Raw genomic sequence first — 22,205 nt, forward strand, 5'->3', positions numbered from 1 at the left:
AAATAGTTCTTAGAATGTCTCAAGTGAACCATGTTTCTTTGTATGTTGAGACATTTTGAGATGGTGGAGACATTTTCTCAAGGCATGAAAAAATGTACAGTATGTCTAAAAACATTTTTGAGTTGAAATGTTTTATCATCTGTAATGTGTAAGCGACCATATGGGCATTCATCAGTTACAGGGGTATTGTTACTTGGGCTTGTAATGAAACACATATGGGTTCCAATAATGTTATTTCCAGATTTATTATATAGATGCCCTATGATATTGATTCTGAAAGGGATTGTATAGCGGGGCAAATTCATTTTTTTTTTTGTGTGGAAAAAGCTGGTTTAAAAAAATTAAAAGAATCAATGCTCACCCCACTGAGTCTTGTTCAGATGCTTACCTGATCCCTGCTGGTCTCTCCATCTAGCTCCAGTCTCGACACACGTGAAAGCCCCACTGAGACAGTGATTGGCTGAGTAGACCTTCCCTGCCATTTTCATCATGCCAAGATTGGACTAGAAGGCAGAGACCAGAGGGAACCAGAACTGGGAGTGGCAGGAGACCAGTCAGGTGAGTATAGACTCTTTAATTTTTTTTTAACTATTCTAAGCTGTTTCCAAAAATGTTTGACTCCTTTTAACTTGTATGTGGCAAACAGAGTCCCAACTACACAAACTACCTATGCTGTCCCTATACAGCTCAGTAGTACAATCTGCATTTTTTTTTTAATGAAATGATAAATTCAACCCAATGCCTCTAGGCATTGCCTCTGGGACTAACCATCTCATTTCCCCCCTCTTGGTAGGAGTGGGCCGGTCCGACTTGCTGCCAAGAGAGGGTATGGTAGGAGAGGGGAAGGGCTAGCTAGGCTAGTGAGGAGACGGGGAGCATGTCCATCAGCTCCTGCTCCTTAGGGTCTTAGAACCAGAAATCCAGCTCGTCCATGAGGAACACTTCCGAAGGGTGACAGAAAGGTACAAAGGCTGCAGAAACCCTTCAAAGCTATGGAGGTGCAGACAGCAGAGTGTCTGGCTACCACAGCTTTACAGACACTGCTGCAAGGTGAGGGAGAACAAATTAAGACCGCCATCACCATAGCCTAATCCAGGCAAACCTGAAAGCCTACATTAAGTAGTGGACACCTACAGTCATAGGTTTCAGCTTTATAGCCATGGTGAAGGGGAAACAGGAGAGAGAGACTTTGTCAGCTAGCGTATTTCAGAGTGCCATTAATTGCCATCTAACCAGCCACTATACCTCATCATCAGGGCTGATCGGGTCCCAGTGTTTAAGAATGGCGAGTGGTGATATAGCCTGATAGTTTTGTGTCACGGTGCTCTGTAGCAACAAAGGGAGTTATAGTTGGTGGAATAAGCCGAGTCCAGACTTGGTAAAGTTCACAGGTTTTACTTAAATATGTTTAAAAGGAAATACGGTGGCTCTCCTGTATGGACAATATGCAAGGTGCACGTGTCTGAACTGACTCACCCTAGTCAGAAGAGGCAGGCGTATAGGAAACTAGGAAGACAGGCACTATATCAGGTCACCAGCAGATATCAACAAAGGACAGGGATAGTATAGGTATGTTAAAAAAACACTGATGAAGAAGGCTGCAATCCTTCGAAAGGCGTATGGTTTCTCAAGCCCTGGGAAGCGCTTCCAAACTGCTCTGCACCATCAGGCTGCCTCCACCCACCGATGATACCGGGAACTAAAAGTGCGTGAAAAAAGCGCTCGCAAAAATTGCCGCATGTGGCAAGAACGTCAGACACAGCCAACAGCCCTCTGATCGGAGGAAAAAGAGCGCAACATTCGTATCGATGGTCCGCTCCGCAAACAGCAGCTTCTCGCGATCATCGCATCCTCCTGCAATCGCGCTGCCAGCCGCACCAAGTACCCACAGCACACAGAGGATCCTACGCAGAAAAGAACCTGCGATCTTCGAGGAAAGGTAACAGCGACCAGTGAGCCAATTTTCGGTGGGACGCCACCAGGCACTGGTTCGCTGAAAATTATTTTCGCATAAATGAAAATCACTTTTGCATAGCTGCATATACTTAGAGATTGGGTCTGGAAGGCTGCTGCTGCACTTTTTTCCATTGAACTCATCCCAGAGCATTGACTATACTTATACAATATTATTTATTAATTTTTTTGGACATATAGCCCAATACAGGGTGTTTTAAATATCATTTTAACATCACCACTTTTTCACAACCCCCTCTTTTTTATCTTCTTTCCTATCCCCATATAATTCTTACCTTTTTATCCAATTTTTCACTACCATCCCCCTCTCCCTGTACATTGGGAGTGACCTATATTGAAATACGTTTTTTTTAATCATTACTACTATAAAAATAAATATAGTTTTTTTTAACATACCTTTTACTTAAATATACTTGAGATAAACTTCTGTCATCCAAACACTTGATCTTTCTGTTGGCTCCGGCAGGATAAGGGTAAACTGGCAGGTAAACTTTAATACTTTGCTTTATCTTTCTCTGCTGTGATAATCTCTGGCTTCAGTCTGGTTACTGGACTTTCTAGCAGTTCTGGTACATTTGAGTGGGGTGCCTTTGGCTGTTGACCCCCTCGTTATAGTCATCCTATGAACTGCGAAGTGTTGTGGTGCTCCACGAGCTGCTTTCCCTGGAAGACTCCTGCTGCAGGATGGGGGGTGCTCCCCTCACTGTGCCATGCCTTGTCTCCTTCCAACTCTCAGCTCAACTACTCGCTTCATGCAAGAATTATCCCACTTATGCACAAAATGGGGGGGGGGGGGATGGAATGGTAAGTAAGGTCCATTGTATCTAAAGATATCTCTCTGCCAGATACACTGCCACCTATTGGACAACCAGGCACAGTGTATGTGATGCAAAACATAAGTTATATAGCAATATTATTAAGGCACAGTATAAGAGGCCAGGAATTAAATACACATATGACATTGTCTGCTACTCATTAGAGGCAGTAGCTAGATGTAGGAATGGTAGTAACCCCTCTGGGGTACTACACGGTGATGATGAGGATAGAGACATTGCACCTTGTATAAACGACAGCTGGATGTACTGTAACTCACCCTTTGCACTCAGTAAAGAAAGTCGTTTGATGTTCTCTTATGTCTGACTGATTCCTTCACATCACCTATTTACTGCACCGAACCCCAGGGAGTGACAGGCTGAGGGAATACACCGTGACACAACTTCTCATTAGGGCACTACCACTCCCATCCTCTGCACCACCTCCCTAGGGGCGCGCTGCAGAATCAATGGATAAAATGGCCTCAAATCTCACAGAAAAAGAAGCATCCTGCCCTATCTTGCCATAGTTTCCAAGCTGGAAACAGCACTAAAACCAGGGTAGGAGACCACACACTGGTCGGCCTCACTGAATGGGGCTAATCAGCGTGCAGAAGCCGCAGCAGAAACCCCGGGCTCAGCCCCGGCTTTCTGCTACAGGATCCACAGGAAAAAGAATCTGATTTTTCTGACAAACATTTTGCCTGTGTTAACTTACCCAAAGAGGAGTAGTTCTCGCAGTAACTTTATCTGTACCTATGAAACTGGCTGACCTGTTGCATCAAGGCAGCCATACCGCCTGTGCAGCCAGTTCGGCTGCACAGGGGCCCAGTGCGGGAGGGGGGCCCTTTCTTACCGGCTGCAGGGCAGTAGAAGGGATGATGAGCGCTTCCATTGTACCAGTTTCATAGGTACAAAGCTACTGACAGATGCTGGTTAATGGGGTTGTGTGCAGCGGTGGTCATGCTTGCACACTAAAAGTGCCGGCCTATAATGTGATGAAAAATGAATCCAGCCAGCAAAGGAGGCAATATGGACAATCACAATACATTAGCAAGTGCCTTGTATTAAGTTCACATGAGGCAACCATTTAAATATTACAAAATGTCTCCAAACTGAAACTTCACTAGAAATTTGGAAGAAAACGAAATTAGAAAAGAGGAACAAGGGTAGGAGTAAATAAAACAAGATTCGATCAATATGCTCTAGCATTATAGGCAATCACTTTGATGACATTACTGCTGGTTCTGTGAGATCAGTGCTTTCAGTGTATAGGAAAATATATAAAGAGACCTTGGCGTCTTGGGTGTCACACAAAAAACAATACTGACTGCACAATCCCTGTGCGCGGTCGTCTCCTGTGTGTCGAGGCCGACCAGTTAGTAGAAGTCAGTGGGAAAGTGAGGCAATGGGAGCAGCGGGGATTGGTCAGATGTCACCTCTTTTTTTTATGCCATTCTGACAGTTTTAAATAATATTTTACAAATCGTACAACAAATTAATTGTCCAACTCATGAAAACAACATGAATCTCATTGTGCAGCGGGACATGATTGTTGCTCTTTGCAAAAGCACCTAAACCTTTTTGCTTCTGAGAGGTAATTTCCATAAAAACAACGGTGTCTGTCAGAGGTCCCCAGAAATCCCTGCCGGCTAATGAAGATAGACAGATAGATAATTAGAGATAGATAGATAGTGTAAGAAGGTACAAGGAATCATTGTGGATGATAGGTACGTGTCATCGAGGTTCCTGGCCTCGGTGGAGTAAGAGCCGGTTTTCATGTGTCAGCAGCAGTTCTTTTTAGTATGGCTGTAAATAGCTCATCTGGGACGGCTCTTACTGGGAGTAGTCAAAGTGCTGGGTGGGTGACTACTCCCCACGTTCCAGGCCGGGTTTTGTCAGGCCTATAAAAAACAGCCAGCACTGCCAGGTGTGGGGAATTATCTCTCTCTGACATTGGTAGCTCTGGCAATCTCTTTTCCTGGGATCTGAGCCTTATGCAGGGCTGGAGGCCTGAATCTGGGAGGACTGCTCTGTTCTGAGCTATGCCAGTCGGGTGTGGATTAACACCCAGGACAAAAGGTGACTGTTTTGTTTTTGAGCTATCTGGGTGTGAACTAACACCAATACTGCAAATGAACTGTCGTACTGTGTACTTGCAACAAGTGTGAATAAACACTGACGTTTTTGAGTTATAAACTGGTCTTTGCCTCTATACTGCATCCGCTTGTCCTGACTACCAGAGCGAGTCCCCACAATAGATAGATAGATAGATATATAGAAATATTGATATGAGATAGCGAGAAGATAGATAGATATGAGAGAGATAGATAGATAGATATGAGATAGATAGGATAGATATGAGAAATATTGATGATAGATAGAACAGATTTAGGGCTCTTTCACACAAGCTAATGCCGTGTGGGTAATCCGCTGTGTGAAAGAGTGCCAAGCCCCGTTCCGGACAGCAGAGACACAGAGCATTAACATGATTGATAATGCTCTTTTTACTACAAAATCTTAGTGAGATAAAGTTGTCACTGTGATTTTGTAGTAAAAAGGTCACAGAGAGGCACGGAGCATAATCAGTCATGTTAATGCTCCGTGTCTCTGCTGTACGGAACGGGGCTTAGCTCTCTTTCACGCAGTGGATTACCCGCACGGCATCAGCTTGTGTGAAAGAGCCCTTATAGATCTACAACAGTTCATACCTTTCAAGCATATGGGACAGGCAAAGAGGGGACACGTAGGGATGAGCGAACTTCTGTTTCAAGTTCGGCGTACCTGGTTCGGGTTATTTAAGAATTCCAGTATGGATTCCACTACCACAGACCATAAGTTTCGGAATCTATAACCGAATTCTTAGATAACCCAAACCTTGCACGCCGGACTTGAAAACACAAGTTCACTCATCCCTAGTTGAGAGATCTGTGCCTCTTCAGTGCGCCATTATACTCCACCAGTGTTTCAGGACTAAGGCTGGTGCATGAAATGTCGCCTTAGTAAATTCCCCCAATTATGTAAAGCTGTGTCATTTTTACTTTGGCTGTATTGGGGAGAAGAAAAAAGAAAAAACAAGGTTGCAAAAGTATTCATAACCTTTCGAAGTTATTTTCTTATTAAAGCTTGGCATAGTTCTGGATTTGCAACCACAGTTATTTCTTAATTAGTCACCACAATGGGTTTTTTTAACCACAGAATATTCCATCCCGTAATAATATACCATACACGTGTTATCACAGGTGGCGAATATAGGATACGAAGACGATGAAGCCGAAGAGATGCAAACCAATAGAAGCACTGATACTGCTGGCGTTCACTAGCATTGCACGAGTCTGTAAGTTCGCCAAAAGTTTCAGTGTATTAATCCTCGTCTGCTGATTGTTCCACCCCGCCGCCATATATTACTCTTTCCCGTCCTAGCCACATCAATACAAAACCTCTGCACAAACCTCTGCTGACTCAGATACCGACAACCTGAAATAACATTCGATAGAAATGACTCATGAAATACCACCATTACTTTATACGACACACGGTCACATATCAATGGTAATTAAAAGTCGCTTATATCATGTCTTAAAGGGGTTTTCCAGTTTGCATCAACATCCTTTAAAATAATCATTTTGTAATGTATTTCTTTAGCTCCCATTCTGGGCTGTGGTCACATGACCATGCAGCTCTTTCTGATTTCCTGTGATGTTATGTCTATGGGCGGGGCCATGATTGGGGAGTGTCTATGTAACTAGTTGGGTGGGAGGAGCTATAAACTAGCTGGGTATTGTTAGGGGGCGGGGCTAGAACTGTGGCAGAGAAAGGAGAAATGCATCATGGGTTTGGTGGGAGACAGGAACAGGAAGTGCTACCTACAGGATTGGCTTACTTTCACGGTGGGGAGTGGGGGAAACCTCCCACCGTGCGGTGTCAAAGGGTAAAAGGGGATCAGCCTGGCCAAAAGGAGTAATAAGGGAGCAGGTCGCCTCCTACAGCGTCCCTAATCCTCTCCCTGACTCCTCACCGTATGAGCGGACCCCGATGGTAGGACGACTCATACTCAGGATTCCTAGAGACCCTAAGTCGCCCTGGTAATCCCTCACTAAGGAGCAGGGAAGAGACGACCTGTTCATCCCAGTAATGGAGGAACAGGAGTCTCTATCTGAGGCCAGGCTGCAAGTAGAAGGGAACACATATAGCATATGGAGATGGCAGGTAAGCGAAACCAATAACACACCTGCCACAGTCACACTGACTGGAACCCGTGCACAAGTGCTGCTGTCCACACCAACATTAAAGGACACAGCACAAACCACAAGCCACACAGGAACCCAGGACAGCCATAGCTGCAATAAACATGAGACAGGGGAATGTCTAGTAAACATGCTGGACACCAAACACCACCAGACATGTAACACCAAACTAGACATACAAACACCCTGAACATAACCCACTCCATACAAATAGGGACAGGAAGGGAAGGAGACACCGGGATGACATTGATGACCACAAGGGTGGCCCTCACTGGACAGATGGAACACCCTGGCCTGGAGCAGAGCTCCAGCACCAACCACAGCCGAAGTACAACTGACTCCATCCAGGAAACCACAGAAGATATAAGCCAAGTGACCACACTCAGTCAGGGAGTTAACCCTTACAGCACCAGACAGAGGGAGGCTACAACTTAAAGGGGAAGTGCACACTCAAGCATACCAAACACGTAACGACCGGCAACAGCATGCGTGGCAACCATGTCACGGCAATCACCCAGAAGGCCAAGGCACTGCCACCACATGCTCACACAGCAACACGTTGCCGCGGGCAACCGCAAGTGTGGCAACAGTGTCACAGCGCAAACCAAAGGCCGTGACACTTACAATGGTGAAAACAGGTCTGGAGAGTCCAAATTGGGGAAAAAAAACACGAGGAGCATGAGGTAAGTAACTACATGAGCAAATCTGTTAAAGACCACAGTAATCCTGGAAAACCCCTTTAGATTCCTTTTAAATGGACTGATAATCTGGCCCGTTGTCCGGGATGAGCGATTGCTTGTCCCCATGCAGCTTCATCTCCGCTTACGAACTCTGCTAAGCGTTTGCTTCGTTCTCAATAATTGCCTGAAACATTAGTTAAAAATCAAAATATTATTCATCAATTTTGTGAGTTTTTTTTGTCAATTGTGTGTTATTTGATATACATAATGTCAAATTGTAATAATCCTAAACATCTCTTCAAAGGGGTTGTCTCACGTGCCCTCATACAGTATAATGACCCCCAGTGCCCTCATACAGTATAATGACCCCCAGTGCCCTCATACAGTATAATGAACCCCAGTGCCCTCATACAGTATAATGAACCCCAGTGCCCTCATACAGTATAATGACCCCCAGTGCCCTCATACAGTATAATGACCCCCAGTGCCCTCATACAGTATAATGACCCCCCAGTGCCCTCATACAGTATAATGACCCCCCAGTGCCCTCATACAGTATAATGACCCCCAGTGCCCTCATACAGTATAATGAACCCCAGTGCCCTCATACAGTATAATGACCCCCAGTGCCCTCATACAGTATAATGACCCCCCAGTGCCCTCATACAGTATAATGACCCCCAGTGCCCTCATACAGTATAATGACCCCCAGTGCCCTCATACAGTATAATGACCCCCAGTGCCCTCATACAGTATAATGACCCCCAGTGCCCTCATACAGTATAATGACCCCCAGTGCCCTCATACAGTATAATGACCCCCAGTGCCCTCATACAGTATAATGACCCCCCAGTGCTGTCATACAGTATTGTGACCCCCAGTGCCCTCATACAGTATAATGACCCCCAGTGCCCTCATACAGTATAATGACCCCCAGTGCCCTCATACAGTATAATGACCCCCAGTGCCCTCATACAGTATAATGACCCCCCAGTGCCGTCATACAGTATTATGACCCCCAGTGCCCTCATACAGTATAATGACCCCCAGTGCCCTCATACAGTATAATGACCCCCCAGTGCCCTCATACAGTATAATGACCCCCCAGTGCCCTCATACAGTATAATGACCCCCAGTGCCCTCATACAGTATAATTACCCCCAGTGCCCTCATACAGTATAATGACCCCCAGTGCCCTCATACAGTATAATGACCCCCAGTGCCCTCATACAGTATAATGACCCCCAGTGCCCTCATACAGTATAATGACCCCCAGTGCCCTCATACAGTATAATGACCCCCAGTGCCCTCAAACAGTATAATGACCCCCCCAGTGCTGTCATACAGTATAATGACCCCCAGTGCCCTCATACAGTATAATGACCCCCAGTGCCCTCATACAGTATAATGACCCCCCAGTGCTGTCATACAGTATAATGACCCCCAGTGCCCTCATACAGTATAATGACCCCCAGTGCCCTCATACAGTATAATGACCCCCAGTGCCCTCATACAGTATAATGACCCCCAGTGCCCTCATACAGTATAATGACCCCCAGTGCCCTCGTACAGTATAATGACCCCCAGTGCCCTCGTGCAGTATAATGACCCCCAGTGCCCTCGTGCAGTATAATGACCCCCAGTGCCCTCGTGCAGTATAATGACCCCCAGTGCCCTCGTGCAGTATAATGACCCCCAGTGCCCTCATACAGTATACAGACCCCCAGTGCCCTCATACACACATAACCTGCACCTGTACGGGCCAAGACTTCATATTGGTATCTTTCTTTATGCTTTAGCCCTGTGCTGCCAAGATCTCCTGTGTTACGTAGACTTCATCGACACGCTGACGTGTGAATATCGCAAGGATAAAGATCTGAACAGCAGCGTTTCCCACACGCTGAGTGCTAACTGGTAAGAACCTAAAGATCGGCCCTGGTAATGGGGATAGAAGATGTCCATTCCCTCACATGACGTCAATGTCTAATACTGAAATACGTCAGCTGCGGGCCAGTCACAGACATTTCTCACCTCCGATCCTGGCGGCCCTCTGTACCGGTAATGCTCCGGCTGCAAGACGATTTCTGTTCTGTACACGCGGCACCTGCTACTAAAAGATCAGAGCATTTTCCTCACAATCGAAAAAAATAAAATTACCCAGTGACGATCATCGCTCTTAAAATGTCTGTTTCTTAGTTACATCTCTTCCTAAGCAAGTTTGCTGACAACCAATATTAAAGGGGCTGTCCCAAGAAAAATAGTCCACATTGTTCAAAGCAGCACCCGGATCTGAATACTTTTGTAATTGCATGTAATACAAATAAAGTGTGTTTGTACCATGCCACCTGCTGCTTTTTCTATTCCTCGCCTCTCTGTCCACCTCACTGAGGTGGTCGCACATGCTCGGTTCCATCTTTCAACTGCAATAAATCTAGCAGAGAAATTGGAGCAATGAACGGGAAGATCTCTGGATCCATGAGAGGTACAGGGCTGGTTCTAGCTTTGTTAGAAAGAGATTGTCATGTACTATATGATGTCCTGATTTTCATTTTTTTAATCATGGGATAACCCTTTAACTCATCAATATGGAAGAAGTAGGGGTGCAGTTATAGGGGATACAGAGGTAGCAGCCGCACCTAGGCCCCTCTGCGGTATAAGAAGAATTGTAAATGCCACATAGCATTATACACATTAGGTGGGCCCTGTATTGGGGGGTATTATTTGTTATATGGCAGTATTATTTATTAGTAGTATTCCAATTTAGGGGATTGAATGGCAGCATTGTCTTAGCCACATATTATTGTTATGGGAGCCACCTATGTTAGCATAATTTGGATGCTGTGTGGTGGTATTATTTAAGCATTGCATGGCGGTATTACTTTATAAATGAAGCTTTTGTAAAGCTGTCTAAAAATGAGACAGCAAGGAGGCAGTACTTTGTTGTAATGACCGTTACAGTACCTGGTCTATCATAGCCGCATACTGTACCGCTTTTAAAGAACCAGTCCTTTACGTACCGTAAAATATTGCTTATCTTATGTTCTCCACAAATCACATGCCATATTTCTAGCCAGTACTGACATTCAGAGGGATGCACCAAAGCCGATGTTACCACGGCCAGTTTAAGGACACCCATGATATGGACTAGATCCCATCTTAGCTGCCCCTTAGGCCTAGTTCACACAAACGTTTTTTTTGCGAGTGCATGGGCCGTATACGGAACCATTCATTTCAATGGTTCTGCAAAAAAAAACGGAATGTGTTCCGTATGCATTCCGTTTCCGTATTTCCGTTGAAATTATAGAACATGTCCTAAATTTGGCCGCAAATCACGTTCCGTGGCTCCATTAAAGTCAATGGGTCTGCAAAAAAAACGGAACACATACGGAAATGCATCCGTATGTCTTCAGTATCTGTTCCGTTTTTGCTGAGCCATCTATTGAAAATGTAATGCCCAGATCAATTTATTCTATGTAATTACTGTATACTGTATATGCCATACGGAAAAACGGAATGGAAAAACGGAACGGAAACGGAACTCAAAAACAGAACAACGGATCCGTGAAAAACGGACCGCAAAAAACTATAAAAGCCATACGTTCGTGTGAACTAGGCCTTATACGCACACCTGTTACCCGGCCCTAGTTCAATATCCTAACACTACGGGCCATTATCAATATTTAACAATCTGATTAATGGGGTTTTGCGGCACTTATTTATCTGATGACCTATCCCCTGGATAGGTCATCCGTATCTGATTGGTGGGGGTCCGACACTGGGGACCCCTGACAATCAGCTGTTTAAGAAGGCAGCGGTGCTCCTGTGAGATCACAGCTTAGCCTAGACCAGTGACGTTGCGTTCATCAGTCGTGCGGCCTAGGCGCAGCTCAGCCCCATTGAAGTGATACCAAGCACAGCTGCTAAACAATGTAGAGCTTGGTAACCTTTGAGAAGGCCGCGGCACTCACAGGGGTGCCAGTGCCTTCTCAAACAGCTGATAGGCTGGGCTCCTGGGTGTCGGACCCCACCGATCATATACCAAGGATCTATCCAGAGGATAGGTCGAAAAACCCCTTTAAAGCCAGTGCATTACAAAGGTAATCCAGGAATATAAAGACATGGCCGCTTTCTTCCAGAAACAGCGCCACACTATTCCAGAGGTTGTATGTGGTGTTGCAGTTCAGCCCCATTCACTCCAATGGAGCAAGCATCATCGCAATATCAGACACAATGTCTGGAGAGGTATGAAACTGTGTTTGGAAGAAAGCAGCCGTGATTTTCTAAACCAGGGAACCTTGGGAACTCCAGCTGCTGTGAAACTACAACTCCCAGCATGCACACTTACTCGTCTGTTCTTGTAACTCCCATAGAAGTGTAAGGAATATTCTGGGAGTTGTAGTTTCAGAACAGCTGGAGTGCTGGAGGTTGCTGATCCCTGTTCTAAACGTATAACATTGCAGCTATGGACTTCCAGGAGATTATCCAGAGTTATTCACGAATATATCAACATTTGTTTCTTCAAAGGACCTTTGAAGAGTGGAATGATACATGTCTTCTGGATGAGTGCGAGAAGAACCATGAGTACATTTGCACTATTGATATGGAAGACTTCACCGTAGATGGCATGTGCACCGTTACCATAATAACCAAGATCAATGGACGATACCATTCCAAACAGATCTGCCAACCTTTCAACATAGGTAACAAATGTAAGTTATACCGGTGCTTCTAATTATGGATGGAGGGAATGTCTGGGGTTAGAAAAAAGGGGGCATATATTTTATTTCCAGAAGGCTGTGTCTGGTATTGCAGCTAATCCCCATTCACTTGAATAGAAATGAGATGCCATACCAGGCATAGTCTATAGTCAAAAATGACAATGTTTCTGGAAAAAGTGGACCTTTTTCGACAATCCCTTTAAGTAGAGTGTGTAGACAGCACATCATGAAATCTTCTCCTTTTCAACAGTCAAGCCAGTGCCACCGTTCAATCTCACAGTGTCTCTTTCTGAAAATTATAATATTTCCTGGAAAACTTTGTACGATAACCATGACACGAGAGGTGGAGAACTAGCCTACGAGCTGAGCTACAAGAAGGATGGAGGGTCATGGCTGGTAAGAACATTTATCCCTTCTGAAGTCAATGGGATGTTGAATTCTGGTAACAGATTAACCCATACACCTTTATGGTTTGCTAGAACCAAAAGACTATCCAGGTCCTTGAAGATGAAAAACACGTGGTCCTCTTGAGGTCATCTTTTCAAGCTGGTGAACAATATGTAGCCAGGATCCGAACTCAACCTAAAATCTATCTATCAGATATATATCAAGGACACTGGAGTGATTGGAGCACATCCATTAAGTGGAGGACCCCAGCTAATGGTATGAAGATGTCACCTCATGTTTTAAATCGAATTTATGTAGGTCATGAAAAAAACATCATATAGTTGGAAGCATGAAGCCGGTAGGGCAGAGAGGAGGTCTGTCTTGGAGACATTCTCCAGGTTGAATGTTTCTTGGTTTTATTTGGTGTATATGTAAATCTGCCACTAAATAAAATGTCAGACCCAACTTCTGACTAGTGTTGGGCTCGAATATTCGAATAGCGAATATTAATCGTGAATATTGGCACTTCGAGAATTAGCGAATATTTAGAATATAGTGATATATATTCGTAATTTCAAATATTCTAGATTTTTTTTTTCATCAGTAACCTCCCTTCTTGCTTGTGGGCTAATGAGAAGGCTGCAATGTCTTTGTCTGAGGTTAGCAACATTCCTAGCAACCAATAGGAAAGTTCCCTACCCCTTACTATATAAGAACCTCCCCAGCAGCCATTTTCTACAGTTTTTTGCAGTTCTGAGACAGACAGCAGTGTCATTGCTGTGCTCTGTGCTTTCCACACTACATTAGATAGTTAGTTAGTTAGCTTATATATATAATACAGATAGTCAGTGTAGGTTAGATAGTGATGTAGTGGAGCTGATAGGTTCCAGTGCAGGGTGTTAGGTAGTGTGATAGGAATTACTGTTTCTCTGCTGTCCATACATACAGGCTACAGACATAGTGCTGTGATGCCACAAGTTCACAACAATACTTAGTGCACCAATCAGTAATATGTAGTCAGACCTGCTAAAATGTGAAGTTGCATGTATTGCGCCAAAATATTTGCATCATTAGTGCCAATTTTGCAATCGCAAATATATTGGAGCACTCTACCTGCATATAAAGCTATTGTAATGTTCTGCCGTGCGAACCATTTTCTTCAGTCTCAGGAAACTTCTAGCAGCTTGAAAAACTTAGCTATAGTGACCCACGCCTGTATTTCGCGCATTACGGGAATATTACATTGCCGATTTTTCACGATCAAGAAAATAATCTCGAATTCGCAAATATGTGACGAATAGTCTACCAAATATTTGCAAAATATCTCAAATTTGAATATTGCCCCAGCCGCTCATCACTACTTCTGACTTGCCTTTGACTCTGGTACTTCCATAAGAAGCCTCAGAAGACCAGTGGGGTATGGTTACTTACCAAGTTGTTCCACTGCACTTTCAAATTACAACCAGTGTTATATAGCATGTCTCTAGCTGGTCAGATACCATAGATTTCAGATTTAGGCTGTGTTGACTGTAGACACCTTCTTGTGACCCCAAAGAACATGAGAGAAGAATGAAGGACCTGTGGAAAAGTCAGTCTGCCAAGATCTTTTTTGTTTGTTGTCCAGTACATTGGTTGCCTTACCATACCAAGATGGTCAAGACAAATGACACATTTGTACAGGCCTTTACTGTACCTCCATATGCCTCTAATGTTATACAGAGCAATATGGAGATTTGTGCTATGCTCCTTTAAAAGAAAGTCTCACCTCTTCTGACATGTCTGTTTTAGTCACTACTTGTATTCTCCATGTAATAACAATTCTGGAGCTTTTCTTAGAACTTAAGTGTCTGGTTTGCACCAAATTTATCAAATGTCACTCAATGTTTGATACATTGGGTACATATTTGAGTCTAACACTTCTGTCTTGGTATATCTGTAAAGAATAAATCAAGGCAACTGGACTTACTGTAGATTTCTTGAAAACGTTTCACTCGTTCTTCCAACGAGCTTTCTCAATTCTGAGTGACTGTACAAGAATTCTCTGGGAATAAATATGTAACTGAATCAATATCTGGTAATTATACCCAGCATGGGGTCAGAGGTCATTATACCCAGCATGGGGTCAAAGGTGTTGATTCCATTATCCCAATTGGAGTCAGTAGGTGATAATGACCTCCCAGAAAAAGGTGTCAAGACAGCATTGTATGTGGCAGACAATAGATGTCTAACCCCCCGCCTCTATTTAAGCTTAAATAGAGCTTAGACATCTATTGTCTGCCACATACAATGCTGTCTTGACACCTTTTTCTGGGAGGTCATTATCACCTACTGACTCCAATTGGGATAATGGAATCAACACCTCTGACCCCATGCTGGGTATAATGACCTCTGACCCCATGCTGGGTATAATTACCAGATGTTGATTCAGTTACATATTTATTCCCAGAGAATTCTTGTACAGTCACTCAGAATTGAGAAAGCTCGTTGGAAGAACGAGTGAAACGTTTTCAAGAAATCTACAGTAAGTCCAGTTGCCTTGATTTATTTTTTACAGATATACCATGACCTGGATAAATGAGAACCTTCACAGACTTCTGTCTTGATTTTTCTCTACTTTCTACAGCACCCCATACACAGATTACGACAATTTTGGTAACTTATTAAAAAGTTGCCATTGATAAATGTGGCTTAAATCACCTCGACAGGCTAGCCACGTCCACTCTCCCACTCGCTTTTCAAAACTGAAATTAGTAAAATGAGTGTAAAAATGCAAAATGTCACAAGATTGTGTGCGACTAATACAATTCTTGGAAGAATAACAGAAGAGAAACACAAGGCAAAGTCCTAAGAAAAGACACTTCTAAATTGTTATTTTAGGAGGAATACAACATTTACTAAATTCGGCATATCAGGGGATGTGACACTTCCTCTTTAAGCTCAGGTTCTAGGAAAGGACATTCTCGAAACTACTGATATTATAATTTTTATCTCATTTATTTTCAGATCAGACAGTCACGATGCAAATTGGGATGATTTCAGGGATGATAGCTATTTTGGCCTTCCTGGGCATTTTAATGACGTGCTTCCGATATTCACCACTGTAAGTCCATGTTGTTTTGTTTGTACTGATATCTATACATGTACGACCTGTGGAGAGGGGCGCCTTAGATTGAACCCATGTCTATTTGACATAGGATGGTGAACCTCTTCATTTCTCTGAAGGTGCCTCAATATTAGCTAACAAGGGAGAGGTAAGCTGGTGGAGGGTCCACGGAGCTCATCTCTACTACAAAGGATAGGTAGAAATGAGAATGCACCATGACTTGGAATGGGAATGCCTCCAAATGAAGGAACCTATTTTGAATATAGCTTTGGTGTTCCTCTCTCCTTCCACACCCTAGGATAAAGCAAAATACAGTTGCAAGAAAAAGTATGTGAACCCTTTGTAATGATATGGATTTCAGCACAAATTGGTCATAAAATGTGATCTGATCTTCATCTAAGTCACAACAATAGACAATCACAGTCTGCTTAACCTAATAACACACAAATAATTAAATGTTACCATGTTTTTATTGAACACACCATGTAAACATTCACAGTGAAGGTGGATAAAGTATGTGAACCCCTAGACTAATGACATCTCCAAGAGCTAATTGGAGTGAGGTGTCAGCCAACTGGAGTCCAATCAATGAGATGAGATTGGAGGTGTTGGTTACAGCTGCCCTATAAAAAACACACACCAGTTCTGGGTTTGCTTTTCACAAGAAGCATTGCCTGATGTGAATGATGCCTCGCACAAAAGAGCTCTCAGAAGACCTACGATTAAGAATTGTTGACTTGCATAAAGCTGGAAAAGGTTATAAAAGTATCTCCAAAAGCCTTGCTGTTCATCAGTCCACGGTAAGACAAATTGTGTATAAATAGAGAAAGTTCAGCACTGCTGCTACTCTCCCTAGGAGTGGCCATCCTGTAAAGATGACTGCAAGAGCACAGCGCAGACTGCTCAATGTGGTGAAGAAGAATCCTAGAGTGTCAGCTAAAGACTTACAAAAGTCTCTGGCATATGCTAACATCCCTGTTACCAAATCTATGATATGTAAAACACTAAACAAGAATGGATTTCATGAAAGGATACCACAGAGGAAGCCACTGCTGTCCAAAAAAAACATTGCTGCAGATTTACAGTTTGCACAAGAGCACCTGGATGTTCCACAGCAGTACTGGCAAAATATTCTGTGGACAGATGAAACCAAAGTTGAGTTGTTTGGAAGAAACACACAACACTATGTGTGGAGAAAAAGAGGCACAGCACACCAACATCAAAACCTCATCCCAACTGTGAAGTATGGTGGTGGGGGCATCATGGTTTGGGGCTGCTTTGCTGCGTCAGGGCCTGGACGGATTGTTATCATCGAAGGAAAAATGAATTCCCAAGTTTATCAAGACATTTTGCAGGAGAACATAAGGCCATCTGTCCACCAGCTGAAGCTCAACAGAAGATGGGTGTTGCAACAGGACAACGATCCAAAGCATAGAAGTAAATCAACAACAGAATGGCTTAAGCAGAAGAAAATACGCCTTCTGGAGTGGCCCAGTCAGAGTCCTGACCTCAACCCGATTGAGATGCTGTGGCATGATCTCAAGAAAGCGATTCACACCAGACATCCCAAGAATATTGCTGAACTGAAACAGTTCTGTAAAGAGGAATGGTCAAGAATTACTCCTGACCGTTGTGCACGTCTGATCTGCAACTACAGGAAACGTTTGGTTAAAGTTATTTCTGCTAAAGGAGGTTCAACCAATTATTAAATCCAAGGGTTCATATACTTTTTCCACCTGCACTGTGAATGTTTACATGGTGTTTTCAATAAAAACATGGTAACAATTAATTCTGTGTGTCATTAGTTTAAGCAGACTGTGATTGTCTATTGTTGTGACTTAGATGAAGATTAGATCACATTTTATGACCAATTTGTGCAGAAATCCATATCATTCCAAAGGGTTCACATACTTTTTCTTGCAACTGTATATCTAATTTTCTTCATGTTAGTTGACGTGTTCATCTGGTTGAGAAGCGTTTGGAGGGTAAATTTCCAGCTAAAGCAACCTTCCAATTATCCAGAACATGATGGTCTTTCTAATCAAGAATGATCTGTCTAAATAACTTACATGGATGGTTTCAGGGGTATTAACTATGGAAAGTGAAATGGTAGCAGTCACTGATCGGCCCCTGACGCCCAATGGCCACACAACAGTTACTGTTTAAATGACATGTGATATCTTGGGGGGCTCTTTTTATAGACCATGGCCCATGATTTTCAAGCTACTCTTCTAAGTTTCAAGAGGCAATAATACAGTCGCGTTTTAGGGTCCATCTTATGTCTGCAACTTGCAGACTCCCCATGGTTCCACTGAACCAAACATAGAGAAGATAAGGTTCTGTGGTGGTCTAAGTTTGAGGGAAATGTGGGAGCATTCAAGAGTTCAGGGGGTCAGTCACAATATGGACACCACTCAGGACAGCTGAAATATGGTCAGAGGGTAAGGCCACGCGGAGCACCAAGCCACAAAATCATGCTGTCATTGGCTGCCACAGGTAGATTTGACTTGGCCATCGGCAAGCTGCGCCATCTGGCCGTACCGCTAGACTGACATATCATTCATAAAATAAGCATGACACTTTAATGTTGATTACACAGATCTCATGTTTCTTTTCTTGTCCTCAGCATATGGAAGAAGGTGTGGGTGTTGGTCCCTGACCCCGAGCCCTTTTTTAAGCCCCTCTACAAAGGGCATCAAGGAGATTTCAAGGTAACACAAAATCTATAAAGCTGTTACTGCTATTAGTCATAATTCGTATTATGACCCTGTTACCTCTGTGAAGGGTGTTACAAGACCCGTGGGAGTTGTGGAGATAGGTGGGAACGTACAGCTGCCCCGAGTGATGGTGGAAATTACAGTTCTCTCATCTTTGTAGTAAATGTCACGGCTCTGCATGAAACTAGTTAAGAAAACATGTGATTTGGGGGAAAATATAGTTTTACTTCCTTATTTGTTGCATTAAGCGTGCTGCACGGCTGCTTAGATTGCCATCATCAGAAGGGTGAAGCATGTTGGTGCTCTTTCGATTCTCACATGGCACATTTGCTGCAGATTTTTACAAGTTTTACAAATCTCATCCACATGCTGCAGACATTTCCCACACACAGAAACGAGCATGCTGTGGAGTTTCTCGGGAAAAAAAAACCTGCTGAATACAGACGTACAACATACTAAATACAAGCTGATTTGGACCCGTAGCCTAGGGACTCCATCGTGTAGCATACCTGTCCAGCGCCCCCATAGGGCCTTTTTTTTCAGATGGCACAAATATATATATTTTTTTAAATACAGCATTTTTAATGGCATTTTTATTTGGAGTAAAAACACTGCATTCATATGTTAGGGAGAGTCCACATCATCATTTCAGGCATACTGCCTAGTAGGGTTGACTGCATGCAGTACTTTTTTTCCTTCTAAAAAAAACGATCTCAGACGGAAATGGCTCTGATGAACAGGATCCGTGTTTTTACAGGATCCAGTTTTTTTCTTTCTTTCTGTACTCCTGACCTGACGGGTCAGAAGAACGAAAAATAAAACAGTGATGTGAACTTTCCAATAGGAAATTATAAAACGCCCTGCACAAACATTGCATTTTTTGGTTGTAGCATTTTAAAGGGGTTCTACAAGTCCCACCAGGTCTCATATAACACCCCTGTAGTATAAAGTTTGTAATATACTTACCACTCTGAAGTTGCATGGATCAACCTCCTGAGAACCCGATAATGTGTCGCTCCTCTTCTCAAAATCCAGCATCCACTTATGCAATGTTGTGTTGTAAGGGTATTTTTAGCTATTGATTTGTTCTGTCCCATTTAATTCTGTCCCCTTTAATATTCTATATAAGGATATTCCTTGTAATGTACTGGGTTAGGGACATGCGTGCTGCACACTGGACATCTTTGGGAGGAGGGGCTGAAAGGGTATAAACTTGACTGCACACAGACAGGTAACGGGCACTCCATTGAGAAATGTCATCCAGTTAGGATGTATGTATATGGTTAAAATACTATTTTCTTTCTTGTATCACCATGGGGTGTCGGCCATGGCATTAATATTTATTCTGTATGTGATTTGTCTGTATTACCTTATATTTAATCACACTTAGTAAATATATTTATTCACTTAGCCTGCGTAAGCTTATTCATTCTCAAATCTTTTGAATTCACGTTAAGGGCTCATGCACACGACTGTTGTTTTAGTCCACATCCGAGGCGCATTATTTGTGTCTCGGATGTGGTCCCATTTACTTCAATGGGGCCACAAAAGATGCGGACAGCATCACACGTGCTATCCTCATCCATTGCTCTGTTTGGCAGCCCTGCAAAACAAAAAAAAAAAAAAAAAAAGAACATGTCCTATTCTTGTTCATTTTGTGGACAAGAATAGGCATTGCTATCATAGGGCGGGACGTTCCTTTCCACAAAATGCAGAATACACACGGCTGGTATCCATGTTTTGTGGATCCACAATTTGTGGACCGGAAAACACAGTATGTTCGTGTACATGAGCCCTAAAACACCTTTACCAGGTTTTCGGCCTGGGCTATGGATGGGAAGTCACTTCTGCTGTGACGTAGGCCCAAACAATTCATCTACTTGGTGCATGCGCAAACTCGGGAGAAGAATAGTTCTGGCCCCGTCCACAACAGAAATGACATCCCAGCCATAGTCCAGGCAGGAAACCTGGTAGAGGATGTGACATCAGTGGAAGCAGGATTTTGAGAAGAGGAGGAACTTCAGAATGGTAAGTACATTATAAACTTTATTTATAGGGTTGTTATATGTGATTAGGATGGCTCTGTGAGACCTGGTGGACTTGAAGAACCCCTTTAAAATGCCACTACAAAAAAATACTGTGTTTTTGTTGGGCATTTTATAATTTCCAATTTGCCAATATGTAAACATATGACTGCAGTGTTTTTTACTCCTAATAAAAATGGCATAAAAAAAATCTGTTTTTGAAAAAACTAAACAAAAACAAAACAGTGCCATCTGAATAAGGCTCTATGGGGGTGATGTGTCATTTCCAGGAATGCTGTATGGTGGAATCCTTAGGTTACGGGTCTTTATCAGCTTGTATTTAGTATATTTAAATTCGGAATGGTAAGTCTATTACAAACATTTTCCGACAGGTAAGTTCTGTATAATTAAGGTGACTTTGTGGGATCGGATGGGTCCTGGAAAACCCCTTTAAGACAGTTCCAATGTGTTTTTGCTTTACTTTTTGTCCCTTGGTGTTTTTTTTTATATATTGTAGTATGCTCTTAGAATGGCATTTTTTCAACCATTTTCCCACAGACTTCCCTATAGGAAAAATAAAGTCTGAAAAAAAGCCACCCCCCAAAAAAAACACACCCATAAAGGAGAACTTTATGATCCATATTATGTGTTCACCACCCAAACCCCAGTCTTTCCTTAGTTTAGTGTGCTCAGCCATCAGCCCTATGCACGTTGAATGGATCGTCAGGGCGCATGTTTGACCACTGCTCGATTGAAGTGATCGGTTGGCCCACAACCAACAGACTATTATTGCCTATCCTGTGGAGAGATGATAAATGTTCTTTACGGGACAATCCCTTTAATGACTGCAGTTGCTTTGCCTGTAAATGATTAGATCTCGGCTTCCTGCTATTTCCTGTCATTACCGAGATAAATGAACCAAGGTAGATCTGAAACCAGGCAGGTCTCAGATTTGCGTATGTCGTGTACAGAGGCCTAGCTTCTACATCCTGGGTGCATGCTATACCTGGGCCCTTCCTCTAACCACCAATGGCTTCCTGTATCTGATACTGACACGATATCCAGGATCTGTGAATGATGACATTACTGTGAAGTACTGCATCACCTTCCTGCCTCCTTCTGTGACGGGATGGACCTTGGTGGTGAGACCTGACTGTGATGGCTACTTCTGAAACCTGTCTAGCGATGCCACTAGAGGAAGAGGGGCACATATCGATAGCCCCTCATAGGGCTGAGACCCCTTTGTACCACATTGCAACCAAGAATTGGGAGTGACCTGTATTTTGGAAGCACTACGAGGGCGCATGGCTTGGCAACGTAAGGGCCATCGTGTCTATGTCTCAGCGGGCTACAGGAAGCTACCCTGAATGCAGGGATATTACCAGAGGTCAGAAGCGACCAAGAGATCTGGTAGTGTGAAATGATGTGGTTGGTGCCTGTGTGGCATGTGCCCAGTCTTTATGTCCTGCATAAGTGGGGCATGTCCACAAGTGGCACACATGTTTCATATTTTGTAGGTGTAAGAGCTGCATGTGTTGCATAT

General features: G+C 43.3%; 1 protein-coding gene across 4 annotated transcripts in view; it reads left to right on the forward strand.

Annotated features, from left to right (window-relative positions):
- The window catches only part of IL21R (interleukin 21 receptor), a 42,291-nt gene that overhangs the window by 8,944 nt on the left and 11,142 nt on the right, over nt 1–22,205 (forward strand). For 2 of the 4 annotated variants that reach the window (XM_044304047.1, XM_044304048.1), the window contains exons 2-9: nt 416–558; nt 6,029–6,123; nt 9,513–9,627; nt 12,238–12,422; nt 12,682–12,827; nt 12,911–13,094; nt 15,822–15,918; nt 18,548–18,632. In XM_044304047.1, coding sequence (XP_044159982.1) covers nt 6,054–6,123; nt 9,513–9,627; nt 12,238–12,422; nt 12,682–12,827; nt 12,911–13,094; nt 15,822–15,918; nt 18,548–18,632 — 882 coding nt within the window. In that variant the 5' untranslated portion in view covers nt 416–558; nt 6,029–6,053. The remainder of the gene's footprint in view (nt 1–415; nt 559–6,028; nt 6,124–9,512; nt 9,628–12,237; nt 12,423–12,681; nt 12,828–12,910; nt 13,095–15,821; nt 15,919–18,547; nt 18,633–22,205) is intronic. The other 2 variants (XM_044304049.1, XM_044304050.1) reach the window with 1 other exon arrangement.

The sequence above is a fragment of the Bufo gargarizans genome, chromosome 8, assembly GCF_014858855.1.
Source record: "Bufo gargarizans isolate SCDJY-AF-19 chromosome 8, ASM1485885v1, whole genome shotgun sequence".
In the NCBI taxonomy this organism is placed as follows: domain Eukaryota; kingdom Metazoa; phylum Chordata; class Amphibia; order Anura; family Bufonidae; genus Bufo; species Bufo gargarizans.